The 18,830-nt window shown below is 39.9% G+C and overlaps 1 protein-coding gene across 2 annotated transcripts in view; it reads right to left on the reverse strand.

Moving 5' to 3' along the window:
• RNF38 (ring finger protein 38) overlaps nt 1–18,830 on the reverse strand; it is a 223,484-nt gene that overhangs the window by 62,436 nt on the left and 142,218 nt on the right. For both annotated transcript variants that reach the window (XM_030565841.1, XM_030565842.1), the window contains one exon: nt 830–1,023. In XM_030565841.1, the coding sequence (XP_030421701.1) occupies nt 830–936 (107 nt within the window). In that variant the 5' untranslated portion in view covers nt 937–1,023. The remainder of the gene's footprint in view (nt 1–829; nt 1,024–18,830) is intronic.

Below are 18,830 nucleotides of genomic sequence, written 5' to 3' on the forward strand. Positions count from 1 at the left end.
AACCTGCAATCAATTTAAAAGTTTTGAGACCTTCCCCCACCCCTCTCTTACTCACTAAATGCAAATTATGCACTCCTAAATAGCCTTCAGACCACATAAGCAGCTACTCAACACGGACTCCCCCCCCCCCCCAACCTGTGACTTCTCTCTACAAGCAAACAGCTGTGAACCTTCCAAAGCAATTCCCCTGCCTGCCTCCACTCGCTCCAGCAAACAGGAGCTGTGTTTGTTTTTTAGATAAGCAGCTCGGGGGAGCTCGGAGTTCAGCCATTCTTCTGGTTTGTTGTGAGCAGGCATTCTGGGATACCTCCTAATACCCTGGAGGCCAATAACAGCGCTTTTGGTGGCCACACTTGATAAGCAGAGCTGCATCACCAGCGGTGCAATTGTTACACCCCAAGCAGACCAGGTGTACAGCCAGCGCTGCAGCCAGGGAGTTGCAGCGCTGGATGTGCCTTCCAGGTGTGGACAGTAACTAAGTTGCAGCGCTGTAAAACCACCACCAGCACTGCAACTCTCCAGTGTAGCCAAGTCCTTACTGAAATTCCCCCTCTACAACTGTACATGTCCACACGAAATTATAGGAAGACAGTACACTGACCTCATGAATTACTTCCAATACCAGTTTTCAGCAGTGATAATAGCAAATATCTATCAACACAGCTTTCAAAATTAGTATTTATCACATAGTCTTGTATAACTAGGAGTCTTCTGCTACGAATACTTCACTTCTAATGCTAATGAATCACTGCTACCTTGAAAAAGGTCTCGCCTGAATCAGCAGACAAGCTAGCAAGAAAGCACTCCACAATCTGACTAATCCATTTACCTCCTCCTGTTGCGTGCAGGTGTGTTGCATCGTTCCCCTGAGAAGTGATGTTGGTTGGGTCGAGCTGAAGGAGGCTGCCTATTTGATGTCATCTCCCATGGTCGCATTGGTGGTGATGGGGCTGGTGATGCTGCTGTATAGTCAAAGACTGAATGAGAAAGGCGTTGTCTCTTAGGACTCGGACTATCTTCACTCTATGCAAATGTAAAAAATAAACGCACCTGAGTGATTCATACCACAGACACACTGTTCTGTATTACTACTTCAGTTTACATCTGTGGGGAAATAAAACAGAAGCAGACTCTATACATTCAAATCAAAATACCACTTGAAGTTAAATATCTAGTTGTCACATCATGAAGGCAATGGATTCTACAATTATTTTACAGCTTTCCCACCCCAAATACATTTTTATTACAGAATTCAGTGCAGTATTTAAAAAAATTCTAATGTTGAGGTAGAAACAAAGTTACCAGAGACACAAAGCTAAAAAATGTCTGTTTCAAGAGAGTGAGGGCTTTTTTTGGATATATGGGCTCTTCCAAAAATGTTGCTGGCTAATCACCAATTTCATGCCAATGGGATCCACATTTGTCAATCATTAAATAGTCTGCCATATGGAGTTCTAGCTCAGCATGCGCACCTCATATCCACCAGGAGGATGATCACGATACAGCTTATTAGATATCTGATTTGTACTGCAGCCAATTTTAGTTCTGCTAACTCAGCTCAGATGTGTTTCTTGTCCTTTAACTTGTTAGCACAAGACTGGCAATTAACAAGTGTAAAAAGAATTTGACAAAAGTGTCAGCTATGTCAATGTAATTTTTACTTTAAAAAGTTATCTGGTTGGATACCTTTTTCTGACCACCTATTTTGCTGACACACAGAATTCTAATTGACTACAGGAGGCCAAATTGCTCCAACACCTCCTGTGTTGACAACACCTCAAATTTTATTACCTGACAGAATAGGTATTGGGTAACTATCTCCCAACATCTTCTGTGAAAAGGCAACTGATGCCGAGAAAATTCAGCTTCTCTGCTACAGCCTTGTCTGTCTCAATTTCTTTTTTTACTCTCTCATAGTCCAGTTGACCTACTCATTCTTTGCAAGCTTTCTGCTTCACATATATTTTAAAACTGCATCTCTCTGTGGCTATTTAACTCTTCAAAAATCCCTGCCTTCATAAAATAAACATATGTATATATTTCATCTGCAATGGTTATGTTACTTTTATTAGTTTCACTAATTTTGCATTTATATTTTCCAGAAGACATACTTGGTTTAGCTTGAATACTCTCCATCTCTGACAACTAACACATCTCTTTTACCTTCCCATTTCCTTTTCAGTTTAGGGATATGCACAGTCTTCATATCTATTATAGGCTAAAGATTTTACTTTCCTAAGTTTTTACCTCAGGGCCTTTTTGATCAGCTCCCTTCCCTCCTCAATCTCCCTTTCTAAAGCTAAGTGCATAGTGACAGGTTTATTTTTTATATAAAATTCCTCCCTGAGGATGCAGTACTTAAATTATAATCACTAATAGCTGTAAGGCTACAATTACTTTGAGATACAGGAGTTGGTCCAAAGTTAAGAGTAAGTAAAAAAAAACCACCTTTCCTCTTGTGTGCTTTAGGACTAGGTATTCCAAGAAGTCCTCTAATAAATCAAGCAACCATTTCCCTAAACCTTGCCCTGTTGTGATGTTTGGATGCTGGTAATTGACATTTCCCATTATCATTTCATTGATTTAGTTGCTTCTTTGACCTCCCTCAACACTGTACATTCAAAACCTCTTCCAGATCAGACCACCAACTGCCTGACTTTACTAGAGATAAGGAAGGAGAAAAGGGTGCAGCATAAAAGCATAGTAAGCAGTACCTGAGCAGTACCTTTGATATGCTTCAAGTTCCTACTTTGTTTTTAAATTTATGTTTAAAGTTAGTGTTGTGAAGAATGAGGCAAGTCATGAAGGCAGGGTTCTATGGTTCGTGGCCAAAATGAGAGTTTTCAAAGACAGTTTTGGAAACAGGAACTTGTATGCTTAAGGTGAGTGGGTCAGATCCAGAGAGGTATATGTACCGATAGGTCAATAGGGCAAAAAGGCCAGGCACACTTGGAGGCTATAGAGAACCATACGAAAACAAACAGGTGCAGATGGGAGGATGAGATGAAAGGATTCAGTAAGCTGGCAGACGGGGCAAAGCTTAGTGAATGGTAACAGGTATTCATTGTATTCACCTCTGTTGGTGACAGTGGGGAGTTTTCAAACTACTGTTTGGCTAATAAACTTTGACTGGTAATGCCATGTATCTGGCACCTTTCCTTAGCACTAAATTATGCTTAAATACCCTTCCCCCACCCCCTACCTCTCCAAATGTCCAAAAAAGCATATTATCCTGGAATACTGGTTCTTTTGATTATTTTGTCTCTGAAGAGATGCACTCCCAAACACAAAAGACAGCTCATGAGTTTATAGGAAATGGCAGAGATGTACAAACTATCAAGCTGCTAGGCGGTTACCCTTCATCATTCAAAATTATTATTTAGTATATCTACTCCAAACTCCATAATATGTGCTAATTGCCTTCTATGTTAAGCAACAGTATTTCCATCCCAACTTGTCCATTAGAAAGAAAATAATGATAAAATCGTTTTCTGAACTACATATAAAAGCATGCTTTTAAAACCTAATTATGTTTTTCAGAGCTGGAAAAAAAATAACCTAAAGCTAAGTCCTAACTTCTTCATAAATAGTGTCTTAAGAAAAAAAACTGGTGCTTTTTCTTGGCTTTAATTAAGAAACCAATTCTCATGAGATGATTGTAACAGGGTTACAAGAACATATTGCAAAGAGTAACATGGAATTAGTGGCAGAAACATCCCATACAAATTAAGATCTATTTACATTTCAACTACACTGAACTCATGGCAGAGCTAGCTACAAACAGTATAATATTGCAGTCTATAATACCTTAAGTTGGCAAATGCAGTGCTATATTTGTACAGTATGTCATTTGTTGCAACATTTACATCTCCTCAAATTTCATGCCAATATTTAACAGGCCAGCTCAGAGTCCCTGGACTACCTCCTTTGCTGACAGGCCATTCTGCGTTGTCTGATTTTGCTGCGGCCAAACAAGCAGCAAGAACAGAATGACATTGGCCCGATAGCTGTGGAAGATGCAGTTTATTTTTATTAGTTACATAAATTAAAAATTGATACGACAAAAGCCAGAAACTAAAAGATTGCATTGATTCAAACATGAATTTCTAGGAGTGCAAACAACATCTGCACAAAACACAGCACATTTCATACATCAAAGCACCAATGCCAGAAAGACTTAATGACAGGAATCCCATGTTACCACTGAAAGAAGATGAAGTTTATGCCAAGGCAGAATTAGGATTGAAATTAAATCCACAAGAGTCAGGAAAATCACAATTAATGTTCCCTGAGCAAATCTATATCCCTTCCCTTGTAACTGTGCACTATGATACCTTATCATGTAGACACACCAGTAGTGAGCCATGACATTATCTAGCAAAGAATTAAACCCATTTGTAAAATGCATCCTTCTCTTATACTATTTAGTATGAATTGGAGTGGAATACCGATACGTCGTTGACGCAACCATTCGTTATGCTTTTGAATACTTTTTACAGCCATTCTGTATGATTTATGTTAATGCTGCTCATCTTTGTGCTCTTATGAGAAAGGGTAAGTTGCTAGTTTAGGCTTTTTACAAAAGCAGATGTTTTTACCAAGACAATAATATTGTCATAACATTTGATGTGGTCTCCTTTCCCCCTTAAATTGTAAAGGTTACATGGAGCTTTCTGTATCTCAGTAGCTGTGTGCGCCAGCTGACAGCTTGAAAATGTTACAAAACTTAAGACAAGGCCTAAGATGCCTCTGCCTCCCTGATCCCCTGCACATACTCGCACAGCTGGGTCCTGCAGATTTAGGGTAAATGATGGTAGATGCTGCCAGGAGGCAGAAGGGAGCCACCTCCAAATACCCACAGAGTAAGACAACTAAGGGACCCACACTTGGAGGGAAGGAGATCAACATAGGCTCTTCCCCAGGCCATGTGGCTAAAGGAGGCTGAAGAGCTGAGAGTGAATTCCTGACAGCAGTAAAGCAGGGCAGCAATACCCGACAGAAGAGACTAAGGGTATGGCTACACTTGCAGCTGTACAGCGCTGCTGTGGGAGTGCTCCCGCGGCAGCGCTTTGAAGTGCGAGTGTGGTCGCGGCACCAGCACTGGGAGAGAGCTCTCCCAGTGCTGCAGGTACTCCACTTCCCCGTGGGGATTAGCTTACAGCACTGGGGCACCGTTTACACTGGTGCTTTACAGCACTGTAACTTGCTGCGCTCAGGGGGGTGTTTTTTCACATCCCTGAGCAAGAAAGTTGCAGCGCTGTAAAGCGCCAGTGTAAGCAAGGCCTGATTGCTGCTTTTGGACCACACTTATCCAGTTTGTAGGTTTAGGGCCACAATCCTTGATTAGGCTGCAAGATGTCAGGGGTCAAAGCCCACTTGAGTCCACTGAGCGTACTTGTTTTTGGCTTGCACTGGCATGCAGACAGACTAGAGACGGAAAAAATGTTTCTGAATATAGTTTATACAATTCTGTAGACAAATTTGCATAGTCCCATGAGAGTTTTTTAAAGAAACTGATGACATACAGCAGAATATCATTTTACTTTAAGCACGTAAGCCTCCAAATAAATAAATAAATATTTATACATTAAAAATGTGAAGCCTCTTCCTAAGAAGATCTTTCAATAAAAGGAATCAAAGATGTTACAGGTATGTCCAGGCTAATGGATAAAGACCATTAGAGGTAGGTGTTTCTCCTACAGGAAAACATGACATGAAAAAGTACATGCAGTTAACTATGTTGAACTTTGAATCCGATATGATCTCCCTGACAACCAGTTAAACTGAACTACACTGAGACATTTGTACTTCATTTTCAACTTGCAGACTCAAGACAATATTGCATTGATGTATTCTGGCGTTACAATCAGAAATTAGTAATTTTTAAAATGAATGCTTAGCTCAGGGGCGGCCAAACTGCGGCTCGTGAGCCACATGTGGCTCTTTTACAGTTAAAGTGCAGCTACCGGAATCCCCTCTACTCCCCCTGCATTCTCCACCTACTAGACCGGGGGAAAGGGAGAGGAGGGGAAGAGATAGAGCTCGAGACTTCTGCCTTGCAGCAAGGTGGTGGGGTATGGGTTTCTACTCAGCAGAGTGGGGGATCTCAGGGCTTCAGCCCTGTGAGTTGCGCCTGCCAGATTTTGGGGCTTCAGCAGGAGTGGGACTGAAGCCCCGAGACCCACAGATGCCTCCTGTGGGGCAGAAGCCCTGAACCCCAGCAGGCACACCCTGGCTCTCAAACTTCTGAAGATTGTCGTATGTGGTTCAGAGGGTCAGTAAGTTTGGCCACCCCTGGCTTAGCTCGTACAGAACATAGCAGAAACTGTGAGAAACCTGCAGGGAAACCCTAAATTTTCTACTTGAGCAGATATCTATCGTCGCTGCTCATGGAGTATTGCTCATCTCACAGATCAACAGGAGCCAAAAATGCTACTGACAGGACACCAACACGGATGCTGACCTCTTTGTCAATTATGAGCTGGCTTTTCACTGGTTTTAGCAAGTGTCTCTTTAATATAAGGTTTTGTATTTCATAAAATTTTCAGGTTTTTAATTTTAAAAGAAATGCATCCCAGATCTTAGATTAAAACAGATCCTGAATCTTCCTCGTCCTGCAAATTCAGGGCTATCAAGCTATATAAAACTACTACTTCTATATTAGACCTCAACATAATCACAAAAAAATATAGTGTAATATATTTATTTTATTCTCCACTATGAATTAATTATTCAGTGGAAAGATGGAGTTTTACAAAATAAATCTGATTCATGTCAGTTTTTGCATAGATGTAGATACCTGCACTTCGCAGTTTTACAGCTCAGCCATAGTCTGCACTACATCATCAGAATACATAACCTAGCAGGGCTTGGTAATTAAATTGCAACCTGCATCAGAGACTAAAAAATAAAGTTTACGAAGATTTATAGGCAGCCATATGCTTTGTAAGAAATTAACAGCCAAATATTCCAAATTCAGATTTTTCTGAACCAAATTAGAAGCACTAAATCTGAATTTAAAAAAGATAAAGTTATCTTCCTGGAGTACTGATAACACGGCAAGAGTCTTGTGTTTGCAGATATTCAACATCACGTGGCAGCACTGTAAAAGGAGCTCCTTTAAGAAGTTTTAACATTATCTGGGTGTTTGTGGCACAGCAGTGAGGAATTAACCAATAACCAGGTAGCTGACTTACTAGCCAGCAAAATATTAAAGCTACCCTCTTTCCTGTCCTCCTTCTGTCCCTTTTCCTGCCATTTTACCCAAGTTTTCTTTTTATCGTTTTTTTTTTTTTTAAGGAAGGTGTGACGGGTTGCCCCCCTTCAGGATGCCACCTGATGTGCTGAGATACCACTGAGCCCGCCTGTTCTGCCAGCCTGGGCCCCCTTTAACCTGTCTTGCTGAGCCAGGCTATTAAAACCTCCTCTAACACACAGGGCCACTGTCAACTATAGAACACCATAAACACTGAGATCAACTCTGGGAACACTCCACTTAAGGGACTTGCCCCAGCACTCAGGTGCCCACCTCCCTTGGAGTGCAGACCCAAAGGTATATTATGAAATCTTCCTCCTCCCTCAATGTGGAGGAAGGTATGTACAGCCTCTTACCCTCCCCTCAACCCCCCATATGAATTGCACAAACTGGGTTATATTATAAACGAGTAACAAGTTTAACATAAAAGGTAGATTTTAATCACAGAAAAATAAGAAGATTAGGGTTGGAGGGGACCTCAGGAGGGCTTTAGTCCAACCTCTGCTAAAAGCAGGCCCACCCCAACTAAATCCTCCCAGCCAGGGCTTTGTCAAGAAGGGCCTTAAAAACCTCTAAAGATGGAGATTCCACCACCTCCCCTAGGGAACCCATTCCAGTGCTTCACCATCCTTCTAGTGAAAAAGTTTTTTCCTAATATCCAACCTAGACCTTCCCCACTGCAACTTGAGACCATTGCTCTTTGTTCTGTAATCTGCCATCAGTGAGAACAGCTGAGCTCCACCCTCTTTGAAACCCCCCTTTAGGTAGTTGAAGGCTGCAATCAGGGAGTTCCTCTTGGAAAGCCCATTCTACATAAAGATCATGCAGTGTGTAAACCTTTATGCCGCCTAGAAAAGGCTATATGAGGTTGCTTCAGAGCCTATAAATCCTGATATTTAGTTGGTCTGAGGTGGTCACTACAGAACAATGGAATGTACATCCTTTTCCACACGGGGTAAGGGTGCTGTTTCAGCAGGATTCCTAATTCCTGTTGTCACAAGACCACCCAAGTTTGGTCTTGAATTCAAAAGTGGTTTCAAATCAAAGAACAAGATCAGATTCCTCTTCTATTTGCATCTGTTACTGCGTTACTCCCCCTTCACTCTAGTCACTCTGCTTCCTCAAACTGCAATCTTTAGAAGTTTTTCCTGCAAGGACAAGTCCTGACACAAAGACGTTCTGTCAACCTGAAAGTATTTTCAGCTTGAGATCCACCCCAGACAAATCAAGGTGATCCAGCAAGACTTTCAACAGGTGACAGCTTTACAGGGTGTCTACTCCTCTCCAACTCCCTTAGGCTGGTATACACAGGGGTGGGGGAAATCGATCTAAGATACACAATTTCAGCTATGAGAATAGCGTAGCTGAAGTTGATGTATCTTAGATCAACTTACATTGACTTACTTCACGTCCTCATGGCGAGGGATCGACGGCTGCCACTCCCCTGTCAACTCCACTTCTGCCTTTTGCCCTGGTGGAGTTCCGGAGTCGACGGGAGCGAGTTCTGGGATCGATGTATCCCTGGGAATGCTTCTATTCTTTCTATAGCTCTTTCCAGTGGTGTTAAAATGTTCCCTTCCCTGAAAACCTCCATCCACCTTTAGTTTAGTCTCAAATGCTATAATATCCCTCACAGACATATAAACTAATTTAAACAAATAAGCTGAATTACATAAAGAACTAAACACTGCACCATTTCCACCCTCTGAATATAGTGTCCCTCGGGAGGATAACTTAGAGCTTAGTTGAAGGATAAGATTTTAAAAAGCATGCCATTGAAAGGCACAATAGAGTAAGAACAATCATTTTCTCTGCAATACTGCTTGCGTTTCTCATTGGACACAGGGCCAAGCAAACAGTAACCTAGGCATTCAATTCTGTCACATCCTACTACACTGAGCAGCTGACCAGGTGAAACCATCTGTCAGCCTGGAGGATCCAGAACCTGGAAAAAAGTCAGGAAACTTTATTTTTGGGGAAGGGAAGGGTGAGTAAGGGGGAATTCACTGGTAAGGAACATTCTACATTTTTAAAGTGTCGTTAAGGATAAAAATGAGTCAAACCGCACTCAGACCTGTACGAAGCAGATACAGACAGCGAAAAACATACAAGCTAAGTGCTAGCCAAATAAGTAAACAAATAAAATTAATAAGTGAGAGGATGAGACTGATTTTTAAAAACAGAATTATGAAATTAGTGGAGGAAGTGACAAACAGATGTCCTACATTTGTATTTTAATAAAGCATTTGATATGGTCTCAATCCTAATTAAAATATAAATTCACAATGGTTTGGGTAGGATACTTGCGTACAATGAAAACGGACTTAAAGACAAAAAATGCTAAATGACAATATCTAGTATCTGTGTAGATACTTGTAGTATGCCCACCACCACTATAGTAACTGAGCCCCTCAAACTTTCTACTAAGCTTACATTTGATTGACAGTGTAAAAAATCCTGTAGTGCTAGGGAGTGTACAGTGGAGTACCAGTGGGACTGATGTTAGCACTGCTTTGATAAAATCTCTATTAATCTGGAGAGAAGAGTAAACATATGACAAGATTTGCATATGTTACTAAATTAGAAAGTTGTTAACATCGATCACAATGGAAATAAAGAGGACCAACACAAAATGTGGGTATAAAATAAAGTGAGATTTAGTTTGGAAAAATGTGAGAGGAAAGATTGGTGTGACCATAATCCTAAATACATACACGCAGAGTCAGGGAGAAATCTGGGAAACAACAATGCTGAAGACTGATGCTTGACATTATCAGTGTTAAATGGGTGGATGTCATTTTGCATGTAGGCAAAAGTTTTCACTAGAACCCCAAACATTTTCCCCAGTGTCTATCCCTGCAGAATCACCCCACAATAAAAAGCTGTATACATAATGTGCAAACTGAACACAAGATCATTTTATTTCACAAAACCACTATGAACAAAGCATTTGCATTATATTTTATCCATCATCCCCCATGTCTGACTGGGGCAGCTAGTTAGCATGCTGTTCTTATCTACCTACAATCATATTTCATCCTTACCTTTCTATTTAATGCATGAAAAACAGTCAGGTATAATTTGATAGCAAACTACAGTACAACACAGGTCATGAGGGTTGAAGGTATAATTGCTCTCCCCTTCCTACCTGCTGCCAGACACCAAAGACATGCTAGATTTCTTCAGAGATCAATTAATCTTAGCCCATATTTCCCCCCCAGGCCTTGAAGCTGTGTCTGCAAATCATTTACAAAAGCCAGTTGTAGCCTGCCCATCAAATCTGGGGCAATGCATATTTCAGTACACTCCCACAGAAGCTCTCATAACCAAGTCATTCCCAGAGCTGGGCCTCTGATATAAGTCCATGAATGTAAACTTAACAGCCTTTCCCTCTGCACTTTCAAAGAAAGTCGGCTTCCCTTCCTGGGTCTGAAAAATGTCCCCTTCCATAGGCTACACTCACAGCAATCCTTCCCCCTCATCTGCCTTTATAGCCCACACTTATTACCTGTATGTGAGAAATCTAATTTTATCAATCTCTCATTTAACATCTTGTAGGATGGTATGTGAACTGAGAATGAACTAAAATGGTTACTTTTATTGCATTCCTTGGTATTTCAAAGCATCGACAAGTAAGTGCTATAAATTAACACCTCGTCCTCTCTATTTTTCACTGTAGTGACCAGTATCGCACCAAGGAATTCTTGGAGAAGGGAAGAGGGTGGGGGCCTTGGGCACAAGATGCCAAGTGGTGGAACATTGACCAGAGAGCAAGAGAAACTAAAAAGCAAACAAGAACTTTTCCTGGACATCCAAGGGGAGATGAAAAAAGTCCGACAGAATACTACAGGTCAGGGAGGACTAGACCAGAACTACTTATGTTATGTAAACAGGCTAGGTTCAGACAGGAAGATAACATATGCTGGACTATTTCACAAACAAGAGGGAAATCAGACTTGAGGCCTGAATTCCAGAGAGAAATATTTAATGTAAAGGCTAAAGAGATAGTTGTGCTATCATACACCTAAGCCCTGCACCTGTTCTAATCTATACCACTGACTCAGACCCCCACCACATATTGGACTGCCCCAAACTTCCAGCTCCCTTATGCCCATTCCAAAGACAGTCCAACCCATCACATGAATGAGGCAAAGAAAACTGGAATCTCCAAGCCATGCATTAAGTCCTCTTATTATACAACCCCTATTGCTACTGTGGCCAAATCTGTTATCCTAACTGGACATTGCAGCTGGCTTCCATGCTTATTATACAAGTGAATTCTGAAAGACTAAAATACAGCATGATTTATGTTCTCTTTATAAGGATGTGATTTGCTATATTGACCGTAAACTCCTTCAACCTAATTAATACAAGTTAATAAATCATGAGAAACTAGCACAGACAGCTGAAGTCCACCACCAAAGCACAGATCCTTCATAAAGCTGCAATTACTAATTATTGCCCCATCAATATATGTAATTACCACACCATACAAATCAAGCCAGTGGGATAACTGATAAAACTTAACATACAAGACAGAGAAAGCAGCAACAAGGTAACAAGAAATGCCTTCACAAAAACACAACTGTAATATTTAGTTTGCAGATCTACACGATCCATCCTCAATTTGCCCCTATCAGTTCGAAATTATGTGCCCAGCATTTTTAAGGTATACCGCACACTAACAACAAAGCTGTGCTAACAGAAGGCAACAGCTCTTGTGAAACAGTTTGTCTGGTCTACTGCACTTCAGTGGTGCCAAGTCCTGCTGCCCCTAACTCCATTGCAGAACAACATTTTTGCTTCTACATATGTTATGCAAAACTGCAACTGGCAAATATTTCAATCATTACACATTCCTCTCTGACCCATCATCACACGTCAAAACATTTCCACCGAGAAAGCAAGGTTCTGCCACAAAAAGATCACTCCTGGAACCTGAAAGTCATCTTTGTTTTGTTGCTACTGATTTCATAGATGTCAGAGATTAAAAAAGGGGTGTGTCACTGTGTACCATGCCAAATCAGGAGTCCCCTCCACCCCTTTTGGTTTTAGCACTAGGTTCCACTTCAGCACTGAGTGCTTCATGGAACATCGGCTTTCTCTCCGAAACCCTTTACAAACCTTTTCCCCTACTGGTACTCATGCTAAAAGTCCTCCTTTAGGTGAGTGAGGGAGAATCACAAGTGGAGACCCTAGCTTCTCCTCTATACAGAAGCAGACAATGAGAATCTGTATGTCTGTTCACCATCTTGCATGTGCCAGTGGTGAGAGTGGGACAAATCTTAAACACTCAAAAGGGGTCTCTGTGACATAGAAACAAGGAAAACTATCCACATAACAGGCCTCATGGAGCAGGTGCCTATGTCTCAAGAAGCAAACAGCATCATCACCCTCATCTGCAGGGTGTACAGCTGAAAAGACAACATCTGTGTATTTGGCTTCATTAGCCATAGCAAAAGTGGTTCTGTGGGGGTCACCCAAAACCACAGTGGGGAAAAAAGTTCCGTTTTGATAAATCCAGATATTTTTGAAAATTATGACATCCTGGCTTTTCTTGGCCACTTCCTATGAACCTGCCATGATGGCCCAGTGAGGCCTGTATTACCACTAGTTGAGTACCCCTTTTCTGCCAATGTACTCCTGAGTTTGAGGATGGAGGAAGTGGGGAAAGATGGAGTACAACACGGGTTCAACAAGAAATCCAACTGCTTAAATCCCTTAATCTCTGGCACACTGGCCTCCACGATCACATGCTCAGAAGAGTATTCAGACCCCCTCCAAGCAGGTCTTTTTCACCTACTTTCTAAGATTCACGTCTGAGTGCATTTTTACCTCTTGGCAAAAGAGTCCTGTTTTGGCAGCTGACTGGTATTGGTCAATGTGCATAATTCCGCAACAAGATGAGCCACGCTCACAAGGCTCAGGAAAAAACTAGTCTACAAAAAAACAAACTATTGATATTAATGCCAGTAACATGTCCCTGCAAAGCTTTTTGATCTTGTGATCTCACTATTAGAACATAGAGCCAACAGGAGAAGAAAGATGGAGACAGGCACTTCTCTCTCCAGGAGGTAAAATATTCACTGAGAAGTGAGACAGTTTTGATACATGGAAAACATTGTTGAAACTAGTCTTTGAAAAAAATATTGTAGGAAAACAATGGTCTGCTAGCAAAATATTTCAAATTTGCACAGCTCTTTTCAGGTCTGGGAAAGGTATTCAGAATGTCACACCTAAATACAAGGTGAAGTGGGAGGTTAATACCTCTACAGCCTACTGCTTGAAAGCTTGTCTCACACCCACAGAATTTCGTCCAATAAAAGATATTACCTTACCCACGTTGTGTCTCTAATATCCTGGGACCAACATGGATACAACATCATTGCAAACAGCAAAATATTTGTGAAGATTAGCTCAAGAAAAAAATCTGCAGAATAAGGCCATTTACTATGGATCAGTATCCATTAATCAGCAATAAATAGTGTCATACTGGGTCACACCAATCCAGAGGTCTATTCTGTCCCTGACAGTGCCAGGTGTCCTAGAAGGCGGCGGCGGCTATGTTTACACTACACAGCTTTTAGAGACATGACTGTGCCATGATGCTTAAAGTCACACAGTGAACCCACTGTTTGTCAGGTCTCCTGCCAACAAAAAAATTCTACCCTCAATGAGCGGAGTCTGCCTTGTCAACAGAAGAGCACTCCTGCCAACAACGTGCTGTTCACACTGGCATTTGTCACATTAAAAGTTTTGCTTCGAGGGGGATGCAAGGGAACACCTCTGAAAGAAAAAAAATGTATCGTTCTATTGCCAGTATAGACACAGCTGGAATATGAAATCATGTCATGGACAATTATGATATAAACCAACTGCTAATAAGGTTAGCAAGAAGCTAGGAGTTTATATCATGAAGCATAAAGGTCTATATTCCTAAATTTATTTATTTTTATTCTGCATAATGTAACTCAATGTTCTTATTTTTACATGTCTTTAATGTTCCCCCTTTACTGTATATAAGCTGTCAGTCCCCTCAGACCCACCATAAAGAAGGAAGTCCACCCGTTTTCTATCCATCACACATCTAACATAATGCCAGAGGGCACTGCCAGTGTCTTTAAATATATGCACCTTTTCTACAAACCAAATTAGATAAAGGTTTTTTTTTTGTGGTAGAACAATGTGCTTATTAACATTACTATTTATTTTTTCTTTATTGTGGGTGTGAAAGGAAAAAAAGTGCAATCATTAAATCTCAGCATGACAGGTGAAAAGCTCTTGATCCATAAATAAAACAAGACATTTCCTTTTAATATGCTCTCAAAATTCTAGCCCTAAATAAGCCTTAAAAAGAGCTACTAAGAAAGGCAAATATAGGCAATAAACTTAAATTTAAAAGCAAGGTTCTTGTGGTAGTGAACAAAATTGCAAGTTTAGGAGTTTGTGAATAAAGTGACTGTTCCTAGGCTACTAATATTACACAGTATGCTTCCTTCAGGACGACAGATACAAGATAGTCCAACTGGATTTATGGCTGCTACGTGAAACAGACTGCATGCTCAACTTCTGGTATTTTACGAAGAGATTCAGCCACCTCGGGTCAAACTGGCAACATACATACTCACTCCACCACAGCCTAATGGATCCCAGGAATAAGATGGAGACAGGTAAAGTTGAGGGATCTGGGGGCACACTGAAGAAAAAAAGAAATTCTAATGTACTCCTCCAAAACCACTAAGAGAACCTAAATACAAAAGGTAATCCTGTTTCAGCTAAAAGGGACAGGAACTTCACCTCTAGATCCCAACAGGACTTTGGCTGTTGGGGAGTAGCAGCAGTAATATTAGATTCTTATTTATAACAGGAGCATTGCTGGAATTTTGTCTGGTTGGGCTTGTTTCTGGTATAGGATTGTCTGATAAAGGAACATACTTTAGCTCTACTTCTTTACGTGGTTGCTTATTTTCTTTTATCTTACATCTTATTCCCCAGTCACCCCTCACACAACCCCCCCCCTCAGGTTCCCATCCCCCAACAAACCCTTTCTTCTCCACAACTCAGGCCTGGTCTATACCTAAAACATTGTGACACATTCCCCAGGGTACAATGTGGACTGTGTTGCCTCAGTTCTCCAACCTGGGGAGCATTTTACACTGCTTCATTGTGCAACCAACCACTCCTGGTCTGTACTCACATAGCCTCTAGCATGTAAACTATTCCCAGCACAGTCATCTGAATGCTCTTAGTTAGCCAGTCTTGAATTATTTTGCAGAGTTACATCAGCATATTCCCAGACCCAGACTTGTTCCCAAAAATGTGCATCTTGAACTGCCCAGCTCCTTCCTTCTGGACAATACAAGCTCATAAAAAGTCCACCATGTCATTAACAGAAAATGATATGCATAAATCCTGTTACTTCAAATGAAGCTTCTCAAACACTCCCATCCAAACACACACTGGATTAGATAAAAATAATAAAACAAATGTATCAACTACAGATAGATTTTAAGTGATTCATGCAATGAGGTATAAAAGTCAGAATTGGTTACAAAGAAATAAAAGGTAAAATGCAAACTAACACCTAATTTAACAAGTTAAGTGAACTTAAAGCCAAGGGATGTGCTGACAGCCTTCCTGCAGCCCCCATTCGCCTGGAACAGCAAACCACAGCCAGTGGGAGCCGCAATCGGCCAAATCTGCGGACACAGCAGGTAAACAGACTGGCATGGCCCACCAGGGGGCTTACCCTGGCAGGCTGCGTGCTAAAGGTTGCCGATCCCTGGTCTACACAGCAGCGCAGCTGCATGACTTGTAGGGTAGACATAGGTTTCATATGATTTAGCAATGTTGGATCTTCCCCTGCAAAGCATGCTTGTGGCTTCTGTCAACTCTGAACTGTTTTCCTTTCCCAGGTCACTTACTCAGCACTTCTGTTGGCCGTTACCACACAATGAGACTACCCATCACTGGGAGTAGCACTCTGCAGTGCTACCAAAGGAAAAGCTGCACAAATCAGGTCGATTAGTAACAGTGCAGAAGCAATCAAGTCCCAATCAATGGCTTCTCCATCCATGCTGGGGCTTATTCTTAGGCAGCAGGAGAATGGAAACTCCCATGCAGCAATGCAGGACTTGCACAGAAAAAGCATAAAAATATGTGCAGGTCGAGAGATCTGCCCCAGCTGGAATACATGTAACAGACAGTAATTAGAAAGAAGTCTTGCTTAAAGAATGTTATGATGAAGTTAAAAATCAGACTTAGAATGGAAATCAAGATACAACATTAACTACAGTCTAAATATAAAATTCATTGTGCCAGATTAGCACTTTACATATGCCAATTTGCTTATTAATCGCTATGAATTAAAATCTTCTTTTGATATTAGAATAGGTGAAAATGTACATATAATAAAAGAAAACGTGGTTTAAAAATAGAACCTTTTCTGTTTGACGCATACTGTAGCATCACTTACATTTCAAATTTGAACTATTCATTGTTCACATTTTGAACAGTTATATCAAGAAAGCTCAACAGTATCTACTTTTTTGTGTCTCATCAATAGATCATTTTTAGTTTATATATTTAACTGAGATTTACTGACACTTCAGGTCATGAGCATAAGGACTTATGTCCTCTGCTGGCTGGTCCTAAAACTGCATTTTCAAATGCCCATAAAAATGGCAACATAGCATTTTAATATTCTGGAACATACAGTTATTCTTTCAAAAATGTTTAACAAAATAAGACATTCAGCACCAAAACTCATTCTCCTATAGCAAATAAGCATTCCAAAAAGGTAAAATGAGATGTGTCCCCTCATCTCACCCACCATCAGAACACACTGGTATCTTGCATACAAATTGTGTCACTTATTAAACCTTGAATATTATCTGGATTTCTGTTGGCACTGCTGCTGCTTTAGCAATGCCAATTCTTCTCATAAGTTGCAAGTTATACTGAACTGCATGTTCAAGACTTAACTATAATTCAAAACCAAATAAACTTTTTAAAAAGTTAACAAAATTAAAAAATAATCACCGTTTAGGGCACTGGTCCATTACAGTAACATTTTAAAAAACTGTTTTCTGGTTGTCAGTTATTTTACATTTAAAAACTAAAATATTTAATTGCTGCATGTGAAAAAGGTGAGACAACACAGAAACTGTTAATTTTTTTTAATCTAAAAATTGTGTTCCCATTCAGCGCACTATAATGCATAAATATCCTTAAACAAAAAAGAATCAGCAAATTGTAATCACCAAGGTTATGCATTTAATAATTTTCCATGCATATACTCAAACAAAAAGGGCACTACATATAAAGATGGAACACATGCATTACATCTGAAGCAACTATTTTTGTAATGCTAAAGCAACTTATACGATTTAAATAAAAGCATGGCAATCTCATCAAAGTTCTTCAAATTGAATTTCAACGGTATTTGCATGTCAAAAGCAGAACACTGAATGGATTCCTTTTAAATACAAATTGCTGCATGCAAACAGCAATTCAAATCTTTTGAAATATAAAAACATTTTGCATTCCTTATTTTTTCAAAGAAATGAATTAAACCAATGTCAATACTGCTAAATAGAAACAAAAGGTAAAGTGTGTTTATTTTAATGTTACATCAAGGTGGATTTTTCCAATTAGAGACGGTTACCTAGTATTTTCCATAAATTATACTTTTTATTACTTTGATTTGGATAATCAACCATACCTCCTTAAAAACATTTGATAAAAACACTGCTTCATAATAATAATAATAAAAACCCCAAGATTAACAGTAAAGAAAGGCATGCAATCTGTTTTTATGAAGACTGGCTAAATTTGGTACTTTAAATCTCTATTTATTGTCTCATTCTTGAAACATTTAAATCAATTTCAGTAAGATATGGATGGTATGATGTAAACTAAATAGTCTGAAAATAAAAACTGCACCTTTTGCAAGAATTTCCTGAAAAATTAAAATTAAACACACTATGCTAGAAAGCAGTACTTGACATCTCACCACTAAATACTTAAACTATTTATCCCTCTGAAGGAACTGCAGTTTTAAAAGCTATACAGAAAAAGCTACCAAAATGTGTTTTTGTGTAATTATAAGAATATTTACAGTTTCATAACAGCTCATCTTCAAGTTACCTACCAAGATCGGAATTCAAGTGTCCATGTTTTTGATATCATCACCTTAAATCAATACAGAGGAGATGATGCTAACAGTAGTTCTTGAATATATACAGAATCCTGAACTCCATTTCTGGTATGTCAGGATGAAGTTAAATTTAAACAATTTAAAATAAAATCTGTAATTTATTATGGAGAGTGTGGTCATTTCTCTGTAAAAGCTGAAATTAAGTATTACTGATGCCGTTTCCTTTGCCAATATTAAAAACTAACGGAGAAGGGAAGGAGGGAAATCTGGTGCAAAGAGAACAAAGTGTTTTATAGATAGTGGGTTTCAAAAGAATAAGGGAACATTCAATTTTGAGAACTGTTCTAATTCTTTTTAGACTCCACAAATCTCCAAACTGTGGAATGGCAGGATGGGCATATACACTCATTAGTGGCC

The sequence above is a fragment of the Gopherus evgoodei genome, chromosome 6, assembly GCF_007399415.2.
Source record: "Gopherus evgoodei ecotype Sinaloan lineage chromosome 6, rGopEvg1_v1.p, whole genome shotgun sequence".
Lineage (NCBI taxonomy): Eukaryota > Metazoa > Chordata > Testudines > Testudinidae > Gopherus > Gopherus evgoodei.